The sequence below is a fragment of the Panicum virgatum genome, chromosome 8N, assembly GCF_016808335.1.
Source record: "Panicum virgatum strain AP13 chromosome 8N, P.virgatum_v5, whole genome shotgun sequence".
Classification (NCBI taxonomy): domain Eukaryota; kingdom Viridiplantae; phylum Streptophyta; class Magnoliopsida; order Poales; family Poaceae; genus Panicum; species Panicum virgatum.
Genome location: NC_053152.1, coordinates 39,628,204 through 39,655,429, shown reverse-complemented (window position 1 = coordinate 39,655,429; position 27,226 = coordinate 39,628,204). Strand labels below are relative to the sequence as shown.

At 54.0% G+C, this 27,226-nt stretch overlaps 1 protein-coding gene and 1 long non-coding RNA gene across 2 annotated transcripts; both read left to right on the top strand.

Moving 5' to 3' along the window:
• Positions 1-13,668: 13,668 nt before the first annotated feature.
• LOC120686263 lies at positions 13,669-14,800 on the top strand. The gene is made up of 2 exons (XR_005680112.1): positions 13,669-13,807; positions 13,928-14,800. It is a non-coding gene; the product is annotated as an uncharacterized LOC120686263 (long non-coding RNA).
• Positions 14,801-16,126: 1,326 nt separating this feature from the next.
• On the top strand, positions 16,127-20,046 carry LOC120686204 (cell division cycle-associated protein 7-like). The gene is made up of 5 exons (XM_039968380.1): positions 16,127-16,572; positions 17,231-17,467; positions 17,884-17,967; positions 18,815-18,944; positions 19,209-20,046. The coding sequence occupies exons 1-5, from the start codon at positions 16,232-16,234 to the stop codon at positions 19,785-19,787; spliced, it is 1,371 nt and encodes a 456-aa protein (XP_039824314.1). The 5' UTR covers positions 16,127-16,231; the 3' UTR covers positions 19,788-20,046.
• The last annotated feature ends 7,180 nt before the right edge of the window (positions 20,047-27,226 follow it).

Here is a 27,226-nt window from a genome sequence, read left to right as displayed (position 1 = left end):
TCAGAGCTAGATTAGCCTAACCGCCTAGTACCTTCCCGAGCACTCCCTCTCTGGAAATAGGCGGGTGCGTTCCGCCACCCGGCTGTGGGTACCCTAGAAATCCCGCGACAACCGGCTGTCGTGGTGCTGCAAACCACAGCCGGGTGGCGGAAGGCACCCGCCCTAGCCCAGAGGGTGTGAACTCGGGGGTTAGCTAGTCCCAGTAAGATCTCCCTCAAGAACATGATGAACACAGCAAGATTTAGAGTGGTTTGGGCCGCCGGAGCGTAATACCCTATGTCCACTGTGTGTTGTATTGCCCTCTCACCAGAGTGAGAGAGTTTGCGAGAGTTCTGGTCTGGATAGCCTGTAGTGCGCAGCGGGCGCCTCCCTTTTATATCTCAAGGGAGGCGCGTACATGGCTGTTGGGTCCCCGACAAGTGGGCCCAACGATGTAGTATAAAAAAACGTACTGTTCTTACATCATGGCGTCGCAGGCAACAGAGATCTCTCTCCTGGAATCCCTTGCCTGCTCCTGGAGTCCCTCGTTCATCATGTCTAGGCGCTGTCTTATCGGGACGATGCCAGACGTAGCTAGTGGCGTCGCCTGCCACGTAGCTGAACGGGCTGTGTAGGGAGCGGCGTAGGCGGCATGATGGAAAGTGTCGTGCCTTCGTATCCATTTAATGCTGCAGACGGGCTCTGCGCGGGTGCGGCACAGGCGGCTGCACTGTCCACCTTGGTAATACGCGGTGCACAGTGAGGCCTGACAAAGGCTGTCCCGCGTGCCGCGGCGATAGAGCACGCCTCAACCATCCGCATTAAATGCGGTGGGTGGGCGAGTCTCCTAGCGGAGGACTCGCACACGAGCTCGCGCCCGTGCCTCCGGGACACGTGGCGGCTCCGGACCCCCACGCGGTAAGGGGGGTCCGGATGGACGCAGGAGGTCCCGGACCCCTATGGGGGGTCCAAGGCCTCGGCTGTCAGCTCGGAGCTTTCCTTTCTTAGAGACACGTGGCGTCTCCGGACCCATCCCCAGGCAGGGAACGGGGCCGGGGCCATTGGCCTGGTGAGGAAAGAGCCAGACCCGTGGGGCCTGGCTACTCCGTCCTTTGCGTGCAGTTACGGATCACTACGCGGGTCCTGCCTTGCTGCAGTAAGAGTGGGTATCCCTGATACTGGGTACCGACAGTGGCCCCCGGGCCCACCTTGGGGGAGGTACGAACCCGCAGGTGGGGCCACTACTGCAATTTGGCTCTGCATAGCTTGAAGCTTCTTGCTGCAGGGTCTTGACCGGCTTTGACCATCCAACTGGTTATTTGCTGCCTCATCACATCGCAACGACTTATTGACTCATGGCCCCACGCACAGTGGTTCACCTAGTCACGCGCGCGACACTCGGCATTGTTGCGGCCGGAGTAAACGTATCATTTACCACCGGCGCAGTTCCCGAAAAGCTCGGCCACGCCAGCGCTTAATACGCGCACGTCAGCTCAGCTTCCGCCTCGCTCCCCGCGCGCGCGGGCGACGGTTCAGATCCCGTCTTTTCGCACCCTTGTTGGTTACCCGCTCACCCCGCCAGGTGGGCCTGGGCCCCCATGCCATGGACTGGGCGGTTAACGCCAGGCGCGGGCGTCGCTTGAGTTCCGGCGACGGTTCCGGGGCGCGCCGGTTGAGTCAGGCTTTATAATGGGGTGTATCGCATTCCGCGGTTACTTTCCCGCATTCGTCTTCTTCCTCCTAGCCTTTTGCGCCCCTTTGCCTTCGAGCTTCCCTTGCCCTTCTCTCCCCTACGCAGGCTGCTCCTCATTCCACCAAGAGATGGCATCCCTTGTTCATCCCCGTCGCTACCAGACCGAGGGAGAGTTGAACACAGTACGCCGCCTGCTTGGGTGGAGTGCTCAGGAGACCGGCTGGGGGGTGCGAGCAGGCTCGGTTCCCCTTGGCAACCTCCGCACCGGGGAGTTTGTGCTATTCACCTCGCACATCTCCACCGGCGTGGGACTGCCGATTTCTTCGTTCCTGCTGCTGCTGCTGGAAGACTTCGGCCTCCAACTTCAGCATCTGACGCCCCACTCCCTCCTCCTGACGTCCATCTTCGTGCACTTATGCGAGATGTTCGTGGGAGTGCGGCCCTGCGTCATCCTCTTCCGCTACTTCTTCATTCTGGTGAGGTCCGGAAGGAGCAAGGACGAGGTGGGGGGTACTACTTCCAGATGAGGAGTGACCTGGCGACTCCTTACATTCCCGGCCTTGCTGGCGGAAAGTGGGAGGAGTGGCGCAGGGATTGGGTGATCGCCACCACCGAAGCCAACGAGCGCCTCGCCCTGCCGACCGAGGGGCCCGCCTCCGACAAGGCATCCTGGAGGGCCAAGCCGTCGCTGCAGCCGGAGTTCGACTCCGTGCTGGACAAGATCAGGTCGCTGGCGGAGAGCGGCCTCACCTCGTGGCACGTGCTCGGAGACTTCGTGAAGCGCCGGATCGCTCCCCTGAAGCAGCGGCCGCGTCCTGCGTGGAACTTCACCGGCCTCAACGACTGCAGCAGGACCCAACGCGGAGAGGGGAGCGACCTGACCCAGGAGGCCTTGGAGGTTCTGGTGCAGAACGTGACGGGGGACGCCTTCATCCCGGAGAACCTGATCCTCCCGCAGAGCATAGTCCCCCTCTGCGAGGACCCCGCGAAGGTGGCGGTGCTGGCTACCCTGCCAACTCTGGACGACGGGGGACTGGCCCCACGCCAGACCGGAGGCGACCCAAACCGTGGGCTCCGGATCCCTGGCGCGTCCGGGGATCAAGCTACGCTGAGCGCTGCGGGGTCCGGCGCCACCACAAAGGGGAAGCAGGCCGCGGCTAGCAGCGCGGCCGCAGCCGGTTCCAGCCGGGCACAGAGCAGCTCCAGTGCATCATCGGGAGACGCAGGCCGGCACAGGCTACTCAGGGGCGACGGGACCCTGGTCTCGGAGCCCGCCGCGAAGCGCCAGAGGTCTTCTGAGGGCGCGGGCTAGGGTAGCTCCCGGGCTGCCGGCCCCCACGCATCCTCTGGGGCGGCTGCACCACCACCATCGCCGCCGAGGAATTCCTCTCGCCAGCAGCAACAGCAGCAGCAGCAGCCGCAAGAGCAGCGGCAACAGGCGCGAGGGCGGCAACAGCAGCAACAGGTGCAACCCCGGGTCGCGCCCGTGCCGCAGCCACGGGGACAGCAGCAGCAGGAACAAGCCCGGGTTGCGCCTGCATCGCAGCTGCAGGGGCAGCAGCAGCAACAGCAGCAGCCGCAGGAGAAGACGCCGGGGCTCCGAGGACGCTGGGTACCCGGTACTTCTGGGTTAGTGTTATCCTGCTTTCTTCCCTTACGCCGGTGCTCTGCTTTTTTCCTGAAGGCTTCTCCGCTTTGTTACCAGGGCTCCTCGCCCCAGCGGTTCTTCTACCATTGCCGGCTCGTCGGCTGGTGCCCAGGCGGCCGCGGCCTCGGCGTTGACAGCAACGGCGACAGCGGGTGTGGGACCCTCAGGTACAGCGACCTATGCCAGCCCAGTGGTGTGTGACGTGGTGCTGACAGGCGTGCCATTTCCAGGCTCAGCAGCGCACAACTCTGCGGCGGCGGGGCGCCGGTGCTGGTTGTAGCAGCGCCCGACGCGGCGACGGCGGAGGCGCCGGTACTGAATGCAGCCGCACCCGATACAGCGGCGGCGGAAGCGCCGGTGCTGGGTGCTGCCGCACCCGACGCCGCGGCAGCTGAGATGCCGGCTCTGGGCACTGCTGCCCCCGATGCTGCGGCGGCGGAGGCGCCGGTGCTGGGCGCAGCCGCACCCGACGCGGCGGCGGAGGCGCCGGTGCTGGGCGCGGCCGTACCCGACGCGGCGGCGGCGGAGGCGCCGGAGCTGGGCCCGGCCGCACCCGACACGGCGGCAGCGGGGGCGCAGGAGCTGGGCACAGCCGCACCCGACGCGGCGGCAGCGGAGGCGCCGGAGACAAGTGCTGCAGTGGAAGCCCCCACCTCTAGCTCCGGTCCTGTCGCAGAGGAGGAGTTGGAGGTGGCCTTTGGCAGGCGACTTCTGCAGCTCCAACTCCCAGAGGAGGATGCGACTCCCCTCCCCCAAGTGCTGTTTCAGGTTCGGCGGTCGATCGAGGAGGCAACCTCCTCCGCCGAGGCAGCCTTCCGGCGGGAGGGGTCTGCTCTGGAGAGCGAGCGCCAGCGCCTCTCGGACTGGCACACCCGCCTGGAAGCGCACACGAAGGCTGAAGCCTCCCGCGCTGCAGAAACTCGATCGAAGCTCAAGGCGGACCAAGAGGCCTACCGAGCCAACCTTAGGAAGGTGTTTGACCGGGAGTTCGCAGTGTCGAACCGAGAGAAATCCCTAGCGCAGCGGGAGAAGGATTTCACCCTGGAGGTTGCTGGCTTCGTGGCTCAGCGGTCCGACCTCGAGGCTCACCTCGCGGCTCAACAGTCCGAGCTGGAGACTCGCAGCGAGGTCCTCGAGGTCCGGAGGCAGGAGCTCGACGTCTTCTCTGCTACTCTGCTGGGATTGCGCGAGCAACTGCAGGAGAGAGCAGGCAAGCTGACTGATGCCGAGGCGGAGCTGGAGGAGGCCCGGAAGTCCCTCTATGCACGGGAGGCCCACGCCATCGGCATAGAGAAGGAACTTGGCCGCCAGCTAGACTCGCTCAAGAAGCTGAAGGAGTCGGCGGAGCGGAAGGAGGCCAAGCTCGAGGAGAGGTCCCACGAGCTCGAGGAGAGGTCCCGCGAGGTGGAGGTGGTCAAGGCAGCTCTGGACACCCGGGTGCAAGAGGCGGTCCGGGAGGCGGTCCGGAAGCACCAGGAGGACCAGCGCATGGAGGCCCAGCGGATCGCTGGCTGGGCGACCGAAGCGAGCCTGGCGCTGGTGCCACTTGGATTGAGCCCGATCCAGGTGGCGGAGCCGCCAGCTTCGATAGCTGACGCCCTTCCGGTGCTGAATTCTGCTTCGGATAGGCTCCAGCGCCTGGGGCCGGTCCTTGCTGGACAGCTCGAAACCGAGGGCCGCGAGCTGATCCGGATGGTGGCGGAGCACATCCTGACCTGCCTCCGGAGCCACGACCCGACCATCTCGCTGGCGCCCGTGGTCGATGGCCCTGTAGCGGAGACGGAGGCCGCCGCTCGGGACAGCGTGCGGGAGGTCGTTGACTTCGTCGCCGCCTACTTCAAGCGAGAGCCGGCGGACCCTTAAGCTGGGGATTGTATCTTTTTCTTTTTGCACTATGTAACAAACACTGTATTAGTTGAAATTTTTGAAATAGAAGAAACTTCAACTTAGCTGTTTGTCAGTTGTTGATTTTCGGTATGCAGCACCCCGGCGCGCCCTGGCCCCCTGGCGGATAGGTTCAGTTGCTTGGACCTGTCTGCCACCTGAGCCGTAGAAGATACTCCGGACCTCCTTGGGCAGAGGGCTGCATAGTTTGTAAGACGAGCAAGTGCCTTGTTCCCTGTGTAGCATTCAGAACTACAGGGAGAAAAATCAAGTTCACTTATACAGTAGTAATGATACTGCAACTTAGCTGTTTGACGCATGCAGAATCCGTTCGTGATGTGTGGGACAAAGCGGATGCTCCGGGCCCCCTGGGAGATAGACTCAGTTGTTTTGAGTCTGTCTACCACTGAGACTGGACCTTGATCTGCATGAAGGCTTTGAAGCGGATGCTAGGACCCCCTGGTAGGTAGGCTCAATGGTTTGAGGCTGGCTACCACTAGTCAGGACTTAACCTGTGTACCACTTCAAATTTACAGCTTAGTAGCAGGCCCGCGGGACTCATCCCTGACTAGTGCCAGGCTGGTACAAGGTCCGGGGCTCTAGATGCGCAGGTCCAGGTTGCTCAGTGCTTGTTACAGAGTGGTGGAGTGTGTAGGCTTAGGATACGGGACCAGGCTAAAGCGCTACACAGGGCTCCGGACCATTCCAGGAAACAGCACGATCTTCCCGGACCTGGCTTCATCGTCCCAGGCCTCTCGTAGCAGTGGGCAAGGTCACTTTGTTGTACTCGATCCTTTGAGGGATAGGACTGGACATGCCGTGTTGGACTTAGGAAACCAACTCTTGAGCTGGAAGGGGGTCCGGGCCCTTAATTACCCGGCTCCAGGTACTAGAGTACTCGTTACAGGGTGGAGTGTGTAGGCTTTTGGGTACGGAACTAGCTAAGCGGCTACACAGGACTCCGGACCACCCCAGGAAACAAGCACCCGCTCTCCAGAGTAGGTCCCTAGGGGTCTTGACTCCTCTCCAGCAGCAAGAGGGTCCGGATCTGTACGGCAGTCCAGCAACTCAATTCAGACCTTAGTTGTAGCAACAAGGGTAGAGGTCCCCGTGGGGGTTAGAAAGGTAAAAACTTGAGAATCGGAATGCGAATTTAAATTTTGACACAAAGACAGAACTGGGAGAAATTATTTCCTTTGCAATCTTGATGTACATGGCTTACGCGATGGATGCCAGAGGCCGGGTTTACGAGGTCGGACCTCTACCGTTCTGAGCCGCGCGTTAGCCGACGGTGCGATGGATGCCAAAGGTCGGGTTTACGAGGGTGCCCCCCCAACCGCTCTGGGCCGCACGGAAACTCTATCTTATTACAAAGGAAAAGTTTATTTCCCTGCTCTGCCTAGGTGTAAAACTTACGCAGATGCTCTATGTTCAACGGGTTGGGCAGCGGCACTCCATCTTCTGTGGCGAGGCGAACGCATCCGGGCCGGCATACCTCTGTAACCCTGAAGGGCCCCTCCCGGCTGGGGGAAAGTTTGTGGAGCCCTGCTCGGCTCAGGATTCGTCTGAGGACGAGGTCGCCAGCCCGGAGCTCCCTGCTGTGCACGAACCGTTGATGATAGCGCCGGAGCGCCTGGTTGTAGCGTGCATTTCGGATTGCTGCTCGCCACCTTCGCTCATCAACGAAGTCCATGTCGTCGCGCCGCAGCTGTTCCTGCATGGATTCGTCAAAGGCCTGGACCCGTGGTGAGCCCAGGTGAATTTCTGGGGGAAGGCATGCTTCAGCCCCGTAGACCAGGAAGAATGGAGTTTCCCCGGTGGCTCGGCTGGGTGTGGTCCGGTTGCCCCATAATACGCACGGAAGCTCGTCAACCCATTTGGCACCATGCTTCTTCAAGCAGTTGTAGGTGCGGGTCTTGAGTCCCCTGAGGATCTCTGCATTTGCTCTCTCAACCTGTCCATTGCTGCGGGGGTGTGCTACGGACACAAAGCATAGCTGGATGCCGATGTCCTCACAGTACTCTTGGAAGAGTCTGCTTTTGAATTGGGTCCCGTTATCCGTGATGATGCAGTTTGGGACGCCAAATCTACACACAATGGACCTGAGAAATGCAACTGCTGATTTCTTAGTGATATTCACCACAGGGGTAACTTCCGGCCACTTGGTGAACTTGTCGATGGCGACATAGAGGAACCGATACCCGCCGACAGCCCGGGGGAATGGCCCCAGGATATCCACACCCCACACAGCGAATGGCCATGAGGGCGGGATCATCTGCAGAGCTTGAGCCGTGGTGTGTATTTGCTTTGCATGGAATTGGCATGCTTTGCAGGACCTTACCAGCTCAGCCGCATCATGGAGTGCTGTTGGCCAGTAGAAGCCATGCCGAAAGGCCTTGCCAACAAGCGTGCGAGAGGAGGAATGACTTCCGCACTCGCCTCCATGGATCTCCGCGAGCAACTCGCGGCCCTCTCCCTGGGAAATGCACCGCATGAGGACACCGTTGGCGCCACGGCGGTAGAGATCCCCTTCTACCACCGCGTAGCGTTTAGCCAATCGGACTATGCGCTCAGCGGACACATCATCATCAGGGAGGATGTTGTCTTTCAGGTAGTCCCGGATCTCGGAGATCCATGCATCGGGAGCTCCCTGAGTAGGTGGGTGTGGCTCTGTGAGGTCGCTAGGATCCTCAACAGGGCACACGGCCCAGGTTGGGCACCACAGGTGGAGTGTTGCCGGGACCGCTGGCTTCGAGGTGCTAGCTTGATCCCCTTTACCCAGCTCGGCAGGCTGGGCGGTAGGTCTCAGCAGCCGTCTTTCGAAGACACCCTCGGGCACGGATGCCCAGGTAGATGCTCTCGCAGAGAGATCATCTGCTGCTGAGTTGTGCTCGCGGGGAACGTGTTGTAGTTTCAAGGCGTCGAAGTCCATCTCGAGCTTCCTCACGTGTATGAGGTATGCTGCGAGCTGGGGATTGTTGCAGTTGCAATCCCCTCGGACCTGCTTGATGATTAGTTGGGAGTCCCCCTTGACCAGAAGCTGCCGGACCCCCAATGAGAGGGCTTGCGTCAGGCCAAAGATCAGAGCTTCGTACTCCGCCATGTTGTTGGTGGCCTTGAACTCAAGGTGCACCATGTACTTCAGCTGATCTCCGTTTGGGTCGATGAGGACCACACCAGCTCCGGCCCACTTTTCGCGGGCGGACCCGTCGAAGAAGAGTGTCCAATGGGGCTTGGTGAAGACTGGTGCCTTGTTTTCCGGCTCCGGGGGTCCAGCGTTGTCGACCGGACCCCCAGAATTACTTGGGGAAGGAGTCCACTCCGCTATGAAATCAGCCAGGATCTGGCTCTTGACTGCATGGCGTGGCTAGAAGTCCAGTTGGAACTCGGCCAGCTCTGCCGCCCACTTGGCGATATTGCCTGTGGCGTTGGAGTTGTGCAGGATCGCTCTTAACGGGTAAGAGGTCACTACGACAACTCGGTGTGCCTGAAAGTAGTGGCGCAGTTTCCTGGACGCAATAAGTATTGCATAGATAAGGTTATGCGTCTCAAGATACCTGGCCTTCGCCTCGTGGAGGACTTCACTGACGTAGTAAACTGGCTTTTGGATGGTCCGGACCCTGGTTACCGGGTCCGGCTCACCTTTATCCACCACATCAGGTCCTTGGGCCCCCAGCGGCTCTGGGTTCCCACTGGCACAAGGCTCCTCCGGACCCCCTTGTGCGGGGTCTGGGGCTTCAGGCAGAGGTGAGGCTGACGGTCCCCCGTGTCCGGGGTCCGGCTCACCATCTTTGGCCGGGGAGACCCTAGTGTCCCCCTGGCCAGCTTGCTCTGTCCTTTCGGTGACCAGCACCATGCTGACTGCCTCCGCAGACGCAGCCAGATACAGAAACAACGGCTCACCGGGCTCTGGAGCCACCAGTACTGGCAGCGAGGTGAGGTGTTGCTTCAGTTCCTGAAAGGCCTGTTCAGCCTCTTTGGTCCAAGAAAATGGACCGGACCTCCTCAATAGTTTGAAGAAGGGAAGGGCCCTCTCAGCCAACCTCGATATGAAGCAGCTAAGAGCAGTGAGAGATCCAGTGAGCTTCTGGACGTCTTTGATGCGGCCAGGAGGCCTCATCGCTTCGATCGCCTTGATCTTGGCTGGGTTTGCCTCGATGCCTCGATGTGAGACCAGGAAACCCAGCAGCTTCCCTGCTGAGACGCCAAAGATACACTTCTTGGGGTTCAGCTTCGTGCGCGTGGCGCGGAGCCGGTCGAAGACGAGGGACAGGTCCTCCACTAGTGTCGACCCTACCTTAGTCTTGACCACAATGTCATCGACATAAACCTCAACAACATCTCTAATAAGATTACAGAAGGTTTTGTTCATAGCTCGTACAAACATGGGTAAGGCATTCCTTAGACCATACGGCATGACAATGTAGCAATAAAGCCCATCTACTGTTACAAAGGCAGTATGCTTCCTATCCTCTCTAGACATCTGAATCTGGTGGAAACCAGAGTATACATCTAGGAAAGACAAAAGGTTACACCCGGAGGTGGAGTCCACGATCTGATCGATACGCGGAAGAGGATAGGGGTCTCTAGGACATGCCTTGTTGAGGCTGGTGTAGTCGATGCACATCCGAAGCTTCCCGTTGGCCTTTGGGACGACGACCGGATTGGCCACCCACTCGGGGTGGTGGACCTCCTCAATGAAGCCGGCGTGTAGGAGATTATGGACTTCTTCGCGGATGAAGTTCTATCGCTCCACGGACTGCTTCCGAGGCTTCTGGCGCACCGGCGTGGCGTCGGGGTAGATCCTCAGATTGTGCTCGATCACTTCCCTGGGGATCCCGGGCATCTGTGACGGTTCCCAGGCGAACACGTCGACATTTGCCCGGAGGAAAGCGATGAGCGCGTCTTCCTATTTCTCCTCCAGGTTCCCCGCGATGCGGGTGGTCCTGGTGGAGTCCGCTCCAATCTGCACTGTCTTCACGGGAACATGGTCCGGATCGGACGGTTGGACCTTGGGAGCCTTTGCAGGTGCCTTGGGTTGCGAGGTGGACGGATCCTCCTCGGAACGTGCAGCCTCTGCCGCCAGAGCATGCAGTCTCTCAACAGCAGCTACGGCAGCGGTGCGGTCGCCCTGCACGGTGAGGACTCCGGCAGGGGAAGGCATCTTCAAGACCAAATACCCGTAATGAGCAATGGCCATGAAGCGGTAGAGTGCCGGTCGGCCAATGATGGCGTTGAACGAAAGGTTCACCTCCGCAACATCGAACAGAACGCTCTCTGTGCGGAAGTTCTCCTCGGTCCTGAATGTGACCGGCAATGTGATGCTCCCCAGAGGGAACACCGGGTGTGGGCCCACCCCGGAGAATGGGCGAGAGGGAGTCAGCTTGGACTCCGGGATCTGCAGCTGCTTGAACGCTGCATAGCTGATGACGTTGAGGCCAGCCCCACCGTCAATCAGCACGTGATAGAGCCTCACGTTGGATATGACAGGAGCGGTGACTAGAGGTAGTACACTAGCTCCGGCCATATTCTCCGGGCAGTCGGATGGCCCGAAAGAGATGGTGGTGTTCATCCACCTCTGGTGCGGCGCCGCCTTCGGGACCCCCGGCTTCACCGAAAGGACCTCCCGGCGAGGGGCCTTCACGTCCCGCCGGGAGACAAGCTCCCAGCTTCCGCCGTACATTACGTACAGCTTCTTGCGGCGGTCGCCGTTGTCGGAATCGGAGTCGTCGTCGTGGTAGACGCCCTTCAGCTCTCGAGCGGGGGATTGGTACCCCAGCTCCTTCTCCCCGGCGGCGGCCCCGCTGTCGGAGGCCTTCTCCTTGCCGGCCCACTGGCGAGGAGGGGGTGAGCCGTCTTTGGAGGACTGCTCACGCCGCCTACTGACCCGCTTCGCGAGCTTCTGGATCTCGCGGCAGTCAGCGGCGCTGTGGCGAGCGGTAGGATGCACTGGGCATGAACCTCCGCTTCCACCTTGCGGGCGAGGGCGTTTGCCATGTGCATTCTGGCCCTCAGCCGCTGCTGCCGCAGCCGGCGCCGCCGCTGGCGCTGCTGCTGCAACGACTGGTCCGCCAGATTGCGGTTCCCCGCGATTCCGGTTCTTATTATTCTTCTTCTTGCCACCGCCCTGAGCGGTAGCACCGGAGCTGCCAGCCTTGGCGTCTCCGTCTTGGGGGGCTGAGTGCCACGCACGACCCTCAGCGGCCCTGGCACACTTGTCTGCCAGGGAGAAAAGCGTAGTGACGCTTTCCACCTCGTGCGTTGCCAGCTTCTCGAGCATCTTCTCGTCACGTACCCCCTGGCGGAAAGCAGTGATAATAGATGCATCTGAGATACGAGGAATGGTACCCCGTACCTTGGTGAAGCGCGAGATGAAGGCCCGGAGTGTTTCTCTGGGTTTTTGCCTCACGGCGTGGAGGTGTGCCTCCACACCATGCTGCTGGTACGCACTGGCGAAGTTCGCTGTGAACCTCGCACAGAGCTTTTCCCAGGACTGGATCATCCCAGGTGTGAGGTTCATGAGCCAGGTCCGGCTGGCCCAGACAAGGCTACATGAAAGTAGCTTGCCATGACGGCGCCGTTACCACCAGCCGCTGTGATGGCGGTAACGTACACCTGCAGGAACTCCGACGGGTTAGTGGTACCGTCGTACTTTTCCGGCAGGTGGGGGCGGAACTTGGATGGCCATGCCACTGCGCGGAGGTGCTCCGCCAGCGCAGCGCAGCCCACCTCGGCAACTGGTGCGCCTGGCTGTATCCGGGCGTTCACCGGGGGCTTGGGTGCTACCACGTCCAAGTCGGCGTTGAGGTTGCGGCCCTCAATGTTAAGACGGCGCTCTCGCGCCCTCTCAATAGAGATGCGGGCATCCTCTCCCGCGCGCCGGCGATTGAGCTCCGCCCGCAGGTCTTCTGTTCGTGCACCCCTCACGGTAGGGGAGCGCACGGACGCCCTGACGCACCGCCATGACGCTGGTGGTAAGGTACCACCGCGTTGCCGGGCGGAGGTCGTTGCCCAGTCCTTGCAGAACTGGGGGAGGCCTGAGCCAGGTGGAGGAGACGGTCAACGTCGTCCCGCCACTGCTTCAGGGCGTCTGGCGAGGCTGCCTCAGCCGGGGGGTTGCGAAGCAACTCCCTAGCCGCTGCCAGCGCTCCGCCGCTCGCAGCCTGTGAGGGGGCCCTTGATGGGCGCCCTGACTCTTGCTGGCGAGCGGCGCGTGCCGCCGCCAACGGTGGCTGGTCCACAGGCACAGTTGCCCCTGCAGCAGGAACACGAGAGGCATGTGGCGTGGAGGACGCCACACCCTCCGTCATCTCCACGTCGTCCACGCGAACCATGGGGACGAAGAAGAGATGAACTGCGACCAGCTAAACGCCCCTACCTGGCGCGCCAAATGTCGTGGTGCTGCAAACCACAGCCGGGTGGCGGAAGGCACCCGCCCTTGCCCAGAGGGTGTGAACTCGGGGGTTAGCTAGTCCCAGTAAGATCTCCCTCAAGAACACGATGAACACAGCAAGATTTAGAGTGGTTCGGGCTGCCGGAGCGTAATACCCTACGTCCACTGTGTGTTGTATTGCCCTCTCACCAGAGTGAGAGAGTTTGCGAGAGTTCTGGTCTGGATAGCCTGTAGTGCGCAGCGGGCGCCTCCCTTTTATATCTCAAGGGAGGCGCGTACATGGCTGTTGGGTCCCCGACAAGTGGGCCCAACGATGTAGTATAAAATAACGTACTGTTCATACATCATGGCGTCGCAGGCAACAGAGATCTCTCTCCTGGAATCCCTTGCCTGCTCCTGGAGTCCCTCGTTCATCATGTCTAGGCGCTGTCTTGTCGGGACGATGCCAGACGTAGCTAGTGGCGTCGCCTGCCACGTAGCTGAACGGGCTGTGTAGGGAGCGGCGTAGGCGGCATGATGGAAAAGTGTCGTGCCGTCGTATCCATTTAATGCTGCAGACGGGCTCTGCGCGGGTGCGGCACAGGCGGCTGCACTGTGCACCTTGGTAATACGCAGTGCACAGTGAGGCCTGACAAAGGCTGTCCCGCGTGCCGTGGCGATAGAGCACGCCTCAACCATCCGCATTAAATGCGGTGGGTGGGCGAGTCTCCTAGCGGAGGATTCGCACACGAGCTCGCGCCCGTGCCTCCGGGACACGTGGCGGCTCCGGACCCCCACGCGGTAAGGGGGGTCCGGATGGACGCAGGAGGTCCCGGACCCCTATGGGGGTCCGAGGCCTCGACTGTCAGCTCGGAGCTTCCCTTTCTTAGAGACACGTGGCGTCTCCGGACCCATCCCCAGGCAGGGAACGGGCCGGGGCCGTTGGCCTGGTGAGGAAAGAGCCAGACCCGTGGGGCCTGGCTACTCCGTCCTTTGCGTACAGTTACGGATAACTACGCGGGTCCTGCCTTGCTGCAGTAAGAGTGGATATCCCTGATACTGGGTACCGACAGGTGTGACAACACTATCATTTTTGTTTACTATTGGTGTGACAACACTATCATTTTTGTTTACTATTGGTGTGAAAACAGAGCTCTGAACATAGCTACAGAGAGGTGTGGAGCTGTCTTGTCTGATGAAAAAGTATTACAACGTGAAAAAGTACTACTAGGTGATCTCTTTGCATCTTTGTTGGTGTCCAGTACACTTTCTTTGTTGGTGTAGTTAAGAACTTAAGATTTCACATCGCAGTCTTATCAAATTTTTTGTTTTAACTACGAGGTGCTCCCAGATTTGAAGAAAGGGTCTATGTGCTGCTTGAAGGAAGAAGAAGCTTCGCAGCTGCTACTTTTTTTTTATTTAGAAGTCCTTGTGAGATATGGTGTTGGTGAAAGAAGTTAATGAGATGTGGTTCATCTCAGATTGATGAACATGGAGAGCTTAATTTAACTAATTGTTGTCTTTCTAGTTATTGCTCTATTTAAGATTTTGGTAGGCTAATCAATGACAAATCTAAAATACATTCTTTTTGGAAGGCTAAGCAGAAGGTACATTTTTCAAATAGTTTAGCTTCCAGGTTTGTTTTATTAACAATGTTTAGCTCAATTGTTTGTTGATAACAGTAGTCCTTGTTACTAAATAATAAATACCTTCCTTTAACCTGTTCAGTTATATTCAAGTGGTTTTGCTGTACAGTTCAGATGTCTATAGGAGTATGAACTTAAGTTGGCATATTTCCCAATTTTTTTGGATCCGGAACCCTTGTTCAAACTGGTAACTCAGACTAAGTACTTATCCAATGTTGCAGGCTTCGCAGGGCAGCAGATAGAGCTTAGTCCAGGCTGCATGGGCACTCAAGTCCTGAAGCTGAAGATACTACTGTTACCTTATCAGTTTGTCGTTTGTTTCACCGTTGCCTCAGTGACATGTGGCGCTGGCAGCTTATCGTTTGCTCCACCATTCCATTCATCATTTTTCTGATTAACATGTCATAGAGTTAAATGTTGGACAAATGGCACTTGGCTTATTCTCACACAATTCTGGGCAAGCTTTTCTGATGACCCATTTGCTAATTTGAACAAATTGCAGTTCTGCTTAAATATATTTCAGTGTCTTGTCAGTGTTCAGAAGAGATATAGCCGAACTGCTAAATATATTTCATCCATTCTCTGTGCCATTTCGAGCTGTTTTTTTTTGTGTAGCTTTAGTTTGTTTTTTTTCTGTCTGTTCTGCTCTTGTGTGGTGTAATGGATCGCTGTTGGAACTAAGATGTTAGACTCAACATCTTTGGATGAACGAGAATTCAGGTATCTCAGACCGTCGAGGCAACGTGGCTTGACTTAATCAGATTAGATATACTAGGGGCCTGCCGGTTGCCGGCAGCGAGCTCTTCCGATGAAGAATTTCTTTATTATGACCTTGCAAGTTGCAATGACACTACCTTGCGGGTTGTCGTATACATGCCACTAAGCCCACCGGATAGAAGCAAGTAGCTTAATTAGTTTGCGGACAACCACAAACCCGCTTAAATAGTTTGCGGCAAGCTTAGTGGGCAAGTGGATAGCCGCAACCCGCCCCACCTGCAAGCCGACCAAAAATCAAACACCACAACTTCTCTCTCCGTAAATAAGCATGTTATGAAGTAAATAAACAAAATAACCTAAAGTTTAAAGTCCGTTATCAACAAATTGCTAATGTGGATATGGCACGTGAGCTTGAGAGCCATCTGGTTGGTCCAACTGTCGAACACGGCCTCATCATCCTACCGTCCTACGGCTATTACCGCGTCTCCGCCAACTTCAAACGGTCGGGAACCACCTTTTTACCGTTTCGAAATTCAAACGTTCGATTTCGCAGGATTTCAGGCCATCGAATCAAATCAAATCCTCATCAACGGTTTCCCAAAAAAAAAAACACACACGTCATCGCCTGCTCACCTACAGACTGCCGCCCTACAGGCCAGCTAGCCTAGCCCGCGTGGCCGCGGCGGGCCCCACGCTCCGCTCCGCGCGCGCGCTCTCCCTCCCCTTCCCGCTCTCCAGCCCCGCTCCGGCACCGCCGCTCACGTACACGCTCACACGGAAACCTACCCGTACCCCACCGTCCCCGCACCGCCGCCCCCGCGGCGGCCCCACCCGTCACCGACCGCACCCAGCAACCGCTCGCGTACCCTACCGCCCCCCGGTTCCCTCCAGGGCCGAGCCCGAGCGCCACCCGTGCCTGCCCGCACGTGGCCCCACGCGTCAGGGAACGGACACTTTGCGCGGGAAACCTGGTGGCCGATCCCGCGCTCCCGCTCCCACTCCCCCGTCCCGTTCGCGCGCGCCCCGACGCCCCTAAGACCCTACTCTCCCCAACTGACGAGCGGGCCCGGGCGGGGCCAGTGACCGCTCGGCCCCACACGCCAGTTGCGTAGGAGGGAGTGGGCGGGCCCACCCCGGTGCCGGCCGGAGCAAGCGGCGGCGAGCTCACCGATAAATCCCCCCGCCCCCAATCTGACCGTTGCGACAGCGGCGGCGCGGCTTCCCCCTCCACCTTCCTATTGAGCGCGGTTCCCCTCCCCTTCCCCGGAGAAATCGCCGGCGACTCCCCGACGATGGCCACCGGCGTCCACGCGGCAGGCCCCTCCCCGGCGCCGGCGGAGGCTCCGTGCAGCCCGGTGTCCCCGCTCGAGGCGGCGGGAACGGACTACGAGCGGGTGCGGGCCGCGCGGATCCGGGAGAACATGGAGCGGATGCGGAAGCTCGGCATCCTCGACCTCGCGCTCGCGCACACCCTCACCAGCTCCTCCCTCGCAGCGGCCGCGGCCGGCTCCTGCTCGGGCGGGGGCGCCGGCAGGGGGAGGCCGCGGCGGAAGCCCGTGGAGCCGGGGTCCGACGGGGCGCCGCCGCCCAAGGCCAGGCCCGCGCCGCGTGCGCCCGCGCGGCGGTCGCTCAGGTACGGACCGGAACTCGAGGCCTGAAATAGTTCGCCGGCGCTTCTGGTTCTTGCAATGGTCGTAGTTGTAGTTAGGGGTGGAATCGAGCCGAGCCTCGATTTTTTTCGAGCTTTCTTCGAAATCAATATATTCGTATTTATTGTAGTCTCCCGCGTTGTTTGATATTTAACTTCAAATCGAGCGTAACGAGCCGAGCCGAGCCTGCCAAAATTGATTTTTGTTCCAAATCAACTAATCTTTATTTAAAAAAAAGAACGAACGTAATCGGAGCAATTTTGAAACGAGCCACCGAGCCAGCTTAACGAGCTTTTTTTTCCAGCCCTAGTTGTAGTGTTCTCCCCCTTTTCTTCTTGCATCGTTCCGTTTTCTGCTGGTCTCCTGCTTTCCTTTTGTTGGTGAATGGATCTGATCGGATATGTTTGTTCTTTATTTTCCACAACCATCCTGTGAGTAACGAGCGCACTCTTTGAATTGTAACAATGCGCAATCACCGGATGTTGTGGATGGTGCTTGCTCCAAAATTGTTGGCCTCATGTCGAGTTCTTGAGTTTGAGATGCATTGTCAGGCTTCCATTTCTTGCAATCGTGAACCTCTTTTGTTAGTTATTAGTTATTTTTTGACAATAACGGTAATCTTGAAACCCCTGTTTTGTTTAGGTTGACGAACGTGGAACCAGTCAGCTATTGTGAAATTCAGCCCAAGAAGGAGAGAGATCCTCAAGGTGTTAGAACTGAGTTACTAGAGGAAGGAGCCAAGGAAGAAATATACACTGAGGAGCACGAGAAGCTTTTGGGTACATGTAATACTCCTTGGACTCTCTTTGTCGATGGTTGTGACAAAGATGGTAAGCGCATCTATGATCAAGTGAGGGGCCAGACCTGTCATCAGTGCCGGTAAGCTTCCATTGGATTAACTACTTGGGGATGCTGTAGTTTTGCATCAGTTTCTTTTGCTATCCATTGTTTTGCTGAAGGGTAAAACAACTTGAAATTCATTACAGCGAAATGAACAAAAAAATACAACTTCAACAGTAATGCAATGCAGTCTTAATACAGGTGAATTTCTGCTAGACACCAAGTTTAATATTTTTTACTACTTTCCTAATGTGATTTAGTTTGTGTATACTAGATAAATCAATGTGTACACTTAAAAGTCTATTTCTTCTATAATCTATATTGTATATGAATGCCAAGTTACTTTCCTTATTGAAATTATTCTTGTCTCGACTCAAGGTGTATTGTATGTAACCTGGGATTTCAGAATTTTCTTGTTGCATATCTGCCTGATGCAAAGTGCTTCCATGGTACAGGCAGAAGACTCTTGGTCATCACACAAGCTGCTGCAAATGCCAGATTGTCCAAGGGCAGTTCTGTGGAGATTGTTTGTACATGAGGTGAGGGTTTTCTTTAGATTAATTTCTCATTTCTCGGTTAAATGTGGTCTAGTTTTGCTGCTAGATAGAATTAAGCATAGAATTATCAATTGCATTTATGAGTGTGGACATAAGTAGTTTTAAGCCATCTTTTCTGTTTTCTAATGACATGCACATTAATGGGTTGGGCGCATGTATCCTTCTGACAATTTTGATTGTGTATATGCAGTGATGACATTGTTAAATGTAATTTGTAATTTGCAGCGGAATTCCATGCTTTTGATACTATCCTGCATATAGCATATGTACCTTTTAAACACAAAAGGCTTATATGTTAGTTCTAAGAGTTTAGCAGAATCTCCAATCACAAATATAAATCTATCTAGGCATATCTTAGTTGGATCTTTTCTTACTCTGGCCGCCAGTATCAAATTGTTGTATATAGGTTGACTACGCACGATTAACATTAAAATGCAATGAAAATTAGTTATATAATCTATAGCTCTTCTCATTTATGATAATTGATTTTCATAGATATTGCTAGTCATATCAGAGGAATTATTAGCTATAGAAATATAACAGGAACTTTCCAATTTATGTTCACAAATCGAAATGGATTTGATGCTGAAATTATAACTTTTTTCTTCGAACTTTTGGAAGCCAGTGAAACCTATGTAGGATTTGGAATGCAATATAGAACTGAGCTAAAAATGGCCTAGATTTGTGCAGGTGCAGGTCTGTGTTGATACGACATGTACTCTGAATTGGGCATTTGTTTCTTTCCTCCATGTCTCTGTGTGTGCGCGCGCCCGCGCCTGCACTTGACATTTAAGTTGTTTTTGAATTGTCATTTTGCAATCAATGCAAGGTATGGCGAGAATGTGCTTGAAGCTAAGAAGAATCCCAGCTGGATATGTCCCGTTTGCCGTGGCATTTGTAATTGCAGTATATGCAGAACTAAGAAAGGATGGTTCCCTACTGGTTCTGCATATAGGAAGGTATATATACTAGCATAAACACGCATTTTATGTTTGGAGAGCACAAACTGCTATTAGAAGTGGAAGTAACTTGAAATTTATGCTATATTCTTTAAACATAATCTCTTTTGTAATGATGTAGCTCCTGTTAGTTTAGCCTACCCCACTCTCATGCGACTGAAGTCTTTTTTGTTATTTGGAGTTTACTGTCATGTTTTAGTATGTGTGAATGATTTTATCGTTGATCTAATTATTTTGATAACGTGGATGTGTTCCTTCATGCAGGTTGTCAAACTTGGGTACAAATCTGTGGCTCACTATCTAATTGCAACACAGCGAGCATCAGCTAACACAGAGGATTCAAGCTCAGCTGACTTCTCAAACAATCAGCTTCCTGACAAATCAGAAACCTCATGTGTTTCTGACCATGATGCTACAGCTGCCAAGGAGAGCCTAGAGGATGGAGAAACGAGTAGCAAAGCTAAGCAGAGCAAAGCAAATCGCCGCCAAGCTAAGAACTCTGATGGCCACAAGGATGATAGCAGAAGCAATCGCCGCCAAGCGAAGAACTCTGATGGCAACAAGGATGATAGCAGAAGCGAGTCAGTGGCGACATCTGATGCTCACAATGATCAGGCCAATAAGGATGCTGGATGTGTCACTCCATCGTCTAAGCCAACTTCAAGGAAGAGGAAGTACGAACGAAGTGAGTCCGGGGTGACATCTGAATCTCACAATGATCAGGCCAATAAGGATGCTGTATGTGTCACTCCATCGTCTAAGCCAACTTCAAGGAAGAGGAAGTACGAACGAAGCCCAGACTGCATTGCAAGCAGGCTGCGATCCCGGTCCAACAAGCCATGAACATTGGATCCTATGAGAACAAACTCCCGTTTGCTTTTGTGATCCCAGTCCAAGTGGGTTCCATGGTGTGTAGGGTCACAAGACTGCATTTTGTGTCTGCCCAGTAGATGCAGGGAATCGGTAGACGGCGATTGTTGTTGTTTGGGGGTTGGGGGGGTTCCATGGTGTGCAGTTTGTGTCTGCCCAGTATTATGTAAAGCTGTGTTACAGCTTTAAACTATGTTTACTGCAAAGAGGGATTGCGGATTTGTGGTACTAATCTTCTGATGCTCGGTGAATGTTTCAATGATTTGCAGTAGCCTTAAGCTTAATGTTTGATTCACAATTCAACTCAGCTCTCAATCATCCTTAGTTCCAAATTATAAGTTATTTTGGTATTTCTAGATTCATAAAATCTGCAGTGCAGATACATAAAGTATCTAGAAAAACTAAAATGATTAATAACAAAATCTATGTATCTTTAACTAAAATGATTAATAATTTGGAGGAAGAGTATTAAATGACTAATAAGGCTCATGCCTCGTATTCGTATCGCATATGGTTGTAGGGTTTAGGCCTTTAGGGTAGTTCATGGTCTTTTGTAGGAATTGGAGGATGAACAAAGAAATTAGTTTATTCTGACGGTCTGCATGCACTGATCAATATTCGTTTATATTGATTGATACTGATTTTACATCATATGTACAAGCAGTGATAGTTGTAGACAACCACAATATACATCCTTGAACGTGATACATCACACTGATGGTAATTGATATAGTTGATAATAAATCTCCATAATGTGGCTTCACCACGAGTAACAAAGTAGACTGACAGCATGCACATGTAACAAGAACTGAACCAACAGTCAATATATCTCACTTCAAAAAAGCTGTCTTTTTTGGCCTAACCTTCCCAGTTAGCCTAATGATGATTAGCTGTCTTTTTTCGCCCATTTCGCCATATAACAACGAGAAACACATAGACTTTCTCAAATGCTTTGTCTACAAGTTGGAAGTAAGCAAAGCCTCCATGAACTCCTGAATAAGATGACACAGAACACTGCCCAAAGATTAAGATGCCCAAAGATTAAGAACATATCCTACGCCAAGCCCGAAGGAAGCTGTAAGTACCAGAGGATCATGTCCATCTCTCATTGGATCACTATGATCCATCAGGGGGGCAGCTTGACACTATGATCCATCAGGGGGGCAGCTTGATCTAGCATGGAAGTTCACGGGAAGCATTCCGCCAACTATTACCAAGCTCGGAGGACATTCTTCCCATGAGATTGCTGCGCGACAAGTCCAGGGAGCCTAAATATGTTAGTTTTGACAAGCTCTGTGGGATTTCTCCACAAAGATTGTTTCCTGAGATGTCAAGCGATTCCAATAAATCCATGTCCCCAATCTTTTTTTGGAATTTTTCCAGTCAAATGATTCCTTGATAAATTCAAATTTACAACCCCTCCAAGTGAAGCTATTCCTTCTGGAATTCCGCCAGTCAATTAGTTTGATGACAAGTCAACGCTCACCATGTTATAAATTGCTAAATTATAGTAATAACGTTCTTGCCCCTTCATGGATACAGACATATTCACCTTTAAAATGATGAAATAATCTATATAATTTATAGATGATCTTGTCATACTTGTCAAATGCGACAAATGGCGCGGTATGGCACCTGATATACTATTTCCTGCCAGATTTAGATGAAATAGGCCTCCGAGCTTGGTAATAGTTGGCGGAATGCTTCCCGTGAACTTCCATGCTAGATCAAGGATTTGTAGGTCTCTGTAGGTTTCCAAAATTGTTCGTAACTTCCCAGATAGCATATTGTTATTCAATATTAGTATTCTGACTGCCATCATTTGCTCAAAACACTGTGGAAATTCTCCCTCCAAATAATTGTTAGCCAAGTTCAGGGCATCCAAGTTCAATTTACAAATATATTGAGTATGACCAGTGATATGATTGGAAAATAGACTTAGGTGCATTAAGTTTGGGGCTCCAAAATTTTGTGGTAGTGGCCCTGACAAATAGTTTCTGGAGATGTCCAATGAATAGAGGTTTGTCGGCAACTCAGATATCTGACCAGTTAGCTTGTTTGAATCCAAGTAGAGTATGTGTAACGATGTCATACTTTTCAAGTTCTTTGGCAGTGTGCCATTGATTCCATTATTCGAAATGTACAGTTCTGTTGCATTTGAGAAGGTAGTGGCAAACCAGTCTGGAAGCCTATCAAATATTGATGTGTTTGATATGTCTAGATTATCAATATTGGTTTGAAAACGCAGCCATGCTGGAAACAGAGGACCCATCTGGCAAGATGCAAAAGTTGCACGTTGAAGTTTAAAGGGAGGCAGCCACTCAGGATCTACTACAATCTTCAAGATATTACTTGACAAGTTTATTGTCCTTAAGCTTGCTAGGCCAGCAAAGTGTTCATGAGTGATAACACCACTGAGGTTGTTGCTGCTTAGGTCCATGTTAGTCAAATAACTGAGCATACTGATCTCAGAAGGTACAGGTCCAGTGAATTTGTTGCTAGAGAGATCAAGGGTGAGTAAATTAACGAGCATACCAATCTCAGAGGGCAAAGGTCCAGTGAGTGTGTTTTTAGAGAGATTGAGATTGAGTAAATTATTGAGCATACCAATCTCAGAGGGTAAATGTCCAGTGAACTGATTCTCATATAATTGAAGAGTGTGTAAATCCTTAAGCATGCCGATTTCGGAGGGCACATGTCCGGTGAATCGGTTGTGGTAGAGTTCAAGAATGTGTAAGCTGGACCATTGGCACCCAATCCGATCTGGCAGTGTTCCAGTGAAACAATTACCTCCTAGATACAGTTCCTTCAATTTGTTTGGGAAACACTGTGGTAAAAAATCCATTATGTCACCATTCAAGTTACTGTAGTGGAGGTCTAGAATTTCCAAATTGCACAACTTTCTCATGTTTGCTGTCATCATATCTATGCTCCCAATACTTTCTGAAAGATCAAGCACTATGAGGGAGGTCATACTCATACCTCCAAGTGCATACGGCATTTGACCGTGCAAAGAAGTGGCCGCAAGTTGAAGATACCGAAGGCTTGTCAAATTCCAGAACCAACAGGACCCAATCCACTGTCCTGCTGAGGTCCACAGAAGACATGTCGAGGTAGCGCAAGGGCAGATTGGACAACCATGAGATGTCCGTGGAGTGTAAGCTTGGACCGTACGATGGGACGAACGAACCAGCACGCGAAAGGTCAAGATGATGCAGTTTCGAGAGGTTACCGAGATGAGGTGGCACCATGCCACCATGCCGGTAAATGTCAGGCCAGAGAGGTTGAGGTAATTCAAGTTCTTCAAGAGACCCAGGAACTCCGGCACACGGCCGGCTGGCCCTGAGATGTCGTTCTCGCTGAGATCAAGGTGCTCCAGATGCTGCAAGGAGAGCAAGGAGGGACTTATCTGGCCGGCCATGGCTGTGTCCCAAGGATGGCGCTTTGGGTCGTCATCAGCTTGCTGTGTGTGGCGAAGCTGAATCGCGATGACGCGGTTGGTCTGGTTGCTGCACCGGATGCCTCTCCATCCGCAGCAGTCTTCTTCGCCTTCGCCCCCTGAGGCAAGGCGACCAGCTGGGTCCCTGGTGATGCCTTGCTTGAATACCAGCAGGGCGTCCCTCTCGTGTGGCAAGCACCTGCAGGTAGCCACAGAGGTTTTGCCATGATGGTGGCCCAGTGCCTGGCTGTGGCTGGTCGGGGACGACGAGGAGGCGGCATTGCTGTGGCTGATCGGGGACGACGACGAGGTGGCAATTCCGACGAAGACGAATAAGAGCCTTGTAGTGTGATGCACGGTGTAGAACGGGTAGGCTTACAGTCCTCTAATGAGCTTTTTGATCTTGGACTCTTCTTTTTTTTTTTGAAAGATTTAGTCTTGGACTCTTCACTCTTGGCGCCCAAGCATCTATATATGTGTAACCACCTGCTGCCACTACACCACAACACTAAATTGGCACCATTATCGGTAAAAGTCCAACATTACCAATAAACAATCAGTCAATAAAGCTTCCAGAACAATTAATCGGTAATAAATATATTTCTATTTACCGATCAATGGTCGGTCGGTGATTACATGTGCAATGGCGAGTCACCAGTATGGCGAGTCATACCTGCCGGCCGACGAACCCCCTAGAGATCTATTCGTCTCTACGTTCCCTGCACCATGAAACCTGCTACCTGGAGGTCTGTTGGTCTGTAGATTCGCCATAGGTAGATTTTAATCTTGGTTTCACCACTAATTTAGTCGGTATAGAGTTTTCTTAGTCACTTCATCTTTTCCCACAATTTAATAATACCAAAATTTAAATATGATTTTCGACATACCATTTTGCATGAAAACATAATATAGCCTTGATTTAGTATGTTTATTCATACAAATAATTCAGTTTTGATTTTTATTTGATAATCTAAATGTATTTGTACCTATTTATCGAAATCACCTCATTTGAATAACATGCGTTTGTAAAAATATTTTTAAATTACAAATAAACATATATGCTACGGCATGGAATTTTGAAAGGAAAAAATCAGATCTTTTCTCGGGAATCGATTTTCCTATGAGATTGCAACCAACGCGGAGGTATAGTTGGCCATGCAGCCCGCGACCCGGTGGCCCGCCCAGAAGCCCGTTTTTTTGGCCCGGCCCGGTCCATTTCGTGCCCGGGCTGGCACGGCCCGTGCCCCGTGCCCGTGCCTGGGTTGGTACCCCCGCCCGTGGGCCGACCCGGCCCGGCACGGAGTTAGCAGGCCGGCCCGTTAGTGGCCCGCTAACTCCAATGCACGGGGCCTCGGGCGCGGCCCAGCCCAGCTGGCCAGGGGAGGGGGGCAGGGGAGTATATTACTCCGCCCGCTCGCCCGCGGCTCCCCGGCCTCCCCCCGCTCGTAACCCTAGCCCCCAAATCCCCAATCCCATTCGCCCATCCCCTCGGTCCCTCCGCGTCCGCGGCTCCGCCTGGCCGCCGCCTGGCCGCCTCCGCTATTTCGGACGGCGAGCGGCGACCCGCACGGCCGCACCCGCTTCCCCCGCCGGCTTCTCGTCTTCCCTTCCGTCTCCTGTGAGTAGATCTCTGGTTCCGTCGCTCCGGTGAGCAGATCTCGCGCTCCTACGCACCTAGCTGGCTCGCTCCAATACTGGCCGGAGTTCGCAGTAGTCTTTGCCGTCTAGCCGTCGTTGTCTCTCCTCTCTACGGCTCCGGGCTCCGGCTGTGCAGGTACTCCGTAACCCTAACCCTAACCCTCGTCTTCCATCTCCATTCTTTTCCCTACCCCTAACCATCGTCTTTCATCTCTGTCTTGTCTCTTGTGCAGGTCTCGTGCACTCGGGGCCGCCGGCCGTTGAGGAACGGAGCCGCCGAGGGTTGATGCGAAGGTGGGCTGCACCCTGAGGTCGTCGTGATGGACGACATGGAGGAGTACACCGTCAACGATGACCTCAGGGCGTGTGGCCTGCCCGCGGACGACGATGACGACCTGACTGCCGGCGCCGAGGCATTGTTCGGTAGCAGTGTTGCTCCGATCAATGTCGATGCCCCTGATGCCGGCGCTGGTGCTGGAGGTGATGGCTCAAAATGCAAGTGGGACGGCGGTGGGATACCCGGTACCCGTCCGCAGCAGCCGCTAGCTTTTGACGGGCATCTGCGGCAGCCCGCAAGACGCCGCATGCTAGGTGCGGGTGCTCGCGGCGGCCCGCAAGGCCGCAAGATGACAGGCAAGATAGCAGGAAGCGCATGCAGAATGCTGCGCATCAGGCACCGAGCGTTGGACAGCAGAAACATGATATCTTCGAAGGACTTGAGATCACTCGAAGGAACTTTTATCAAGCTATAAGGTCAGGCGGGAGCTCAATCTACTAATCACGATGCGGAACTCAATCTACTAATCTACTCCATGCAGCAGTAGCAAAAGATGGGGATGGGATGGGCCAGGCGCGCGAGTACCTGCCGCCAACAGACTGCCAGCCATGGGCACCGACGCAGGCACCGTTGCGGGCAATGAAACATTCTCTCGCGATGCAAGCAGCGGAGGCAATTGAGGCAGCATGATGGGGGAGCCACGAGCACCAGCATAGGTGCCGAGAGGGCAGAGCTGCTAGGGTTCCTCATGGCGGCGCGGCTGTGGAGCGCGGCCGATGGGAAGCTGCGAGGACGACGACTAGGCGGGCTGTGCGGGTGGTGCGGGCTGTGCGGGTTACTCCCGTGAAGCCCTCTAGCGAAGTGGGTTGGGAAGGTGGGATTAAGTGGGTTAGCGGCGTTGTTTGGCCCATTGGGCTGGCGGAGAGGCCCGCGCCGCTTGCATCTTGAGTGATGGCGTCGGCGCGTCGGCAACTCAGACGCCGTCCTCGACGCCTACTGCTTCTACTACCAACAACATCGTGCTGAAGCGTGCCAGGTCTGGTGCCTGGAACGACTTCGAGCCGATCTTTGAGACCTTGCCCTCTGGCAAGCAGGTACGAATCGCTGCCAAGTGCCGCCACTGTAATCATGTTTTGTCTGCTCGATCTTCTTCTGGTACTGGACATCTGCTCCGTCACCAGACGCAATGCGTCAAGAAAGCTAAGCATGCTGCTTTAGTGCAGTCCCGCATCCAGTTCAATGGTGATGGTTCAGTCATTGGTTGGCAATACAAACCTGATGTTGCTCGGAGAGAGCTATGCCGGTTGATTTCTAGACTTGATTTGCCTCTTGGTTTTGGTTATGAAGAAGCATTTGAGGAGTACATTCGGCGTGCTCACAATCCTTGTTTTTCTAGAGTCTCTAGGCAGACCACTACTAGATATTTGGAAAAATACTTTCTTGAGCGTCGTACTTCTCTAATTGATAGCTTGCGTTCTGTTACATCTGTTTGCCTCACTTCTGACATTTGGTCGGGCAATGCTAAGGAAGACTATCTTAGTGTGGTTGCTCATTTTGTTTCTGCTAATTGGGAGTTAGAGAAGAGAGTCATTGGACTTAGGCTCATTGATTGCTCACATAATGGTGTTAACATTGCTGAACGTGTTGAATCTGTTGTTCATGAGTTTGGTTTGACAGATAAAATCTTTGCTGTGACCCTTGATAATGCTTCTTCTAATTCCAGAGCTATGTCAAAGCTCATTCCTAAGTTTGTTGGTTATCTTGGTCCTGATCCTGCACCACTTGACAATGTTAACGGAGAAAATGACAATGCATTGCGTGGACTCTTGCACCAGCGATGCGCATGTCACATTATAAATCTCATTGTCAAATCTGGTTTGAAAAGGATCAAGTCTTATCTTGAGGCTTTTAGAACTGCAATCTCTTATTTGAACTCTTCTAACCAACGCATTGGTGAATTTCATAACTATTGCATTGTTAAGGGGGTTAAACCTCGCAAGTTTGGTTTGGATATGGATGTGAGATGGAACTCTACCTATCTCATGCTTAAGCATCTCA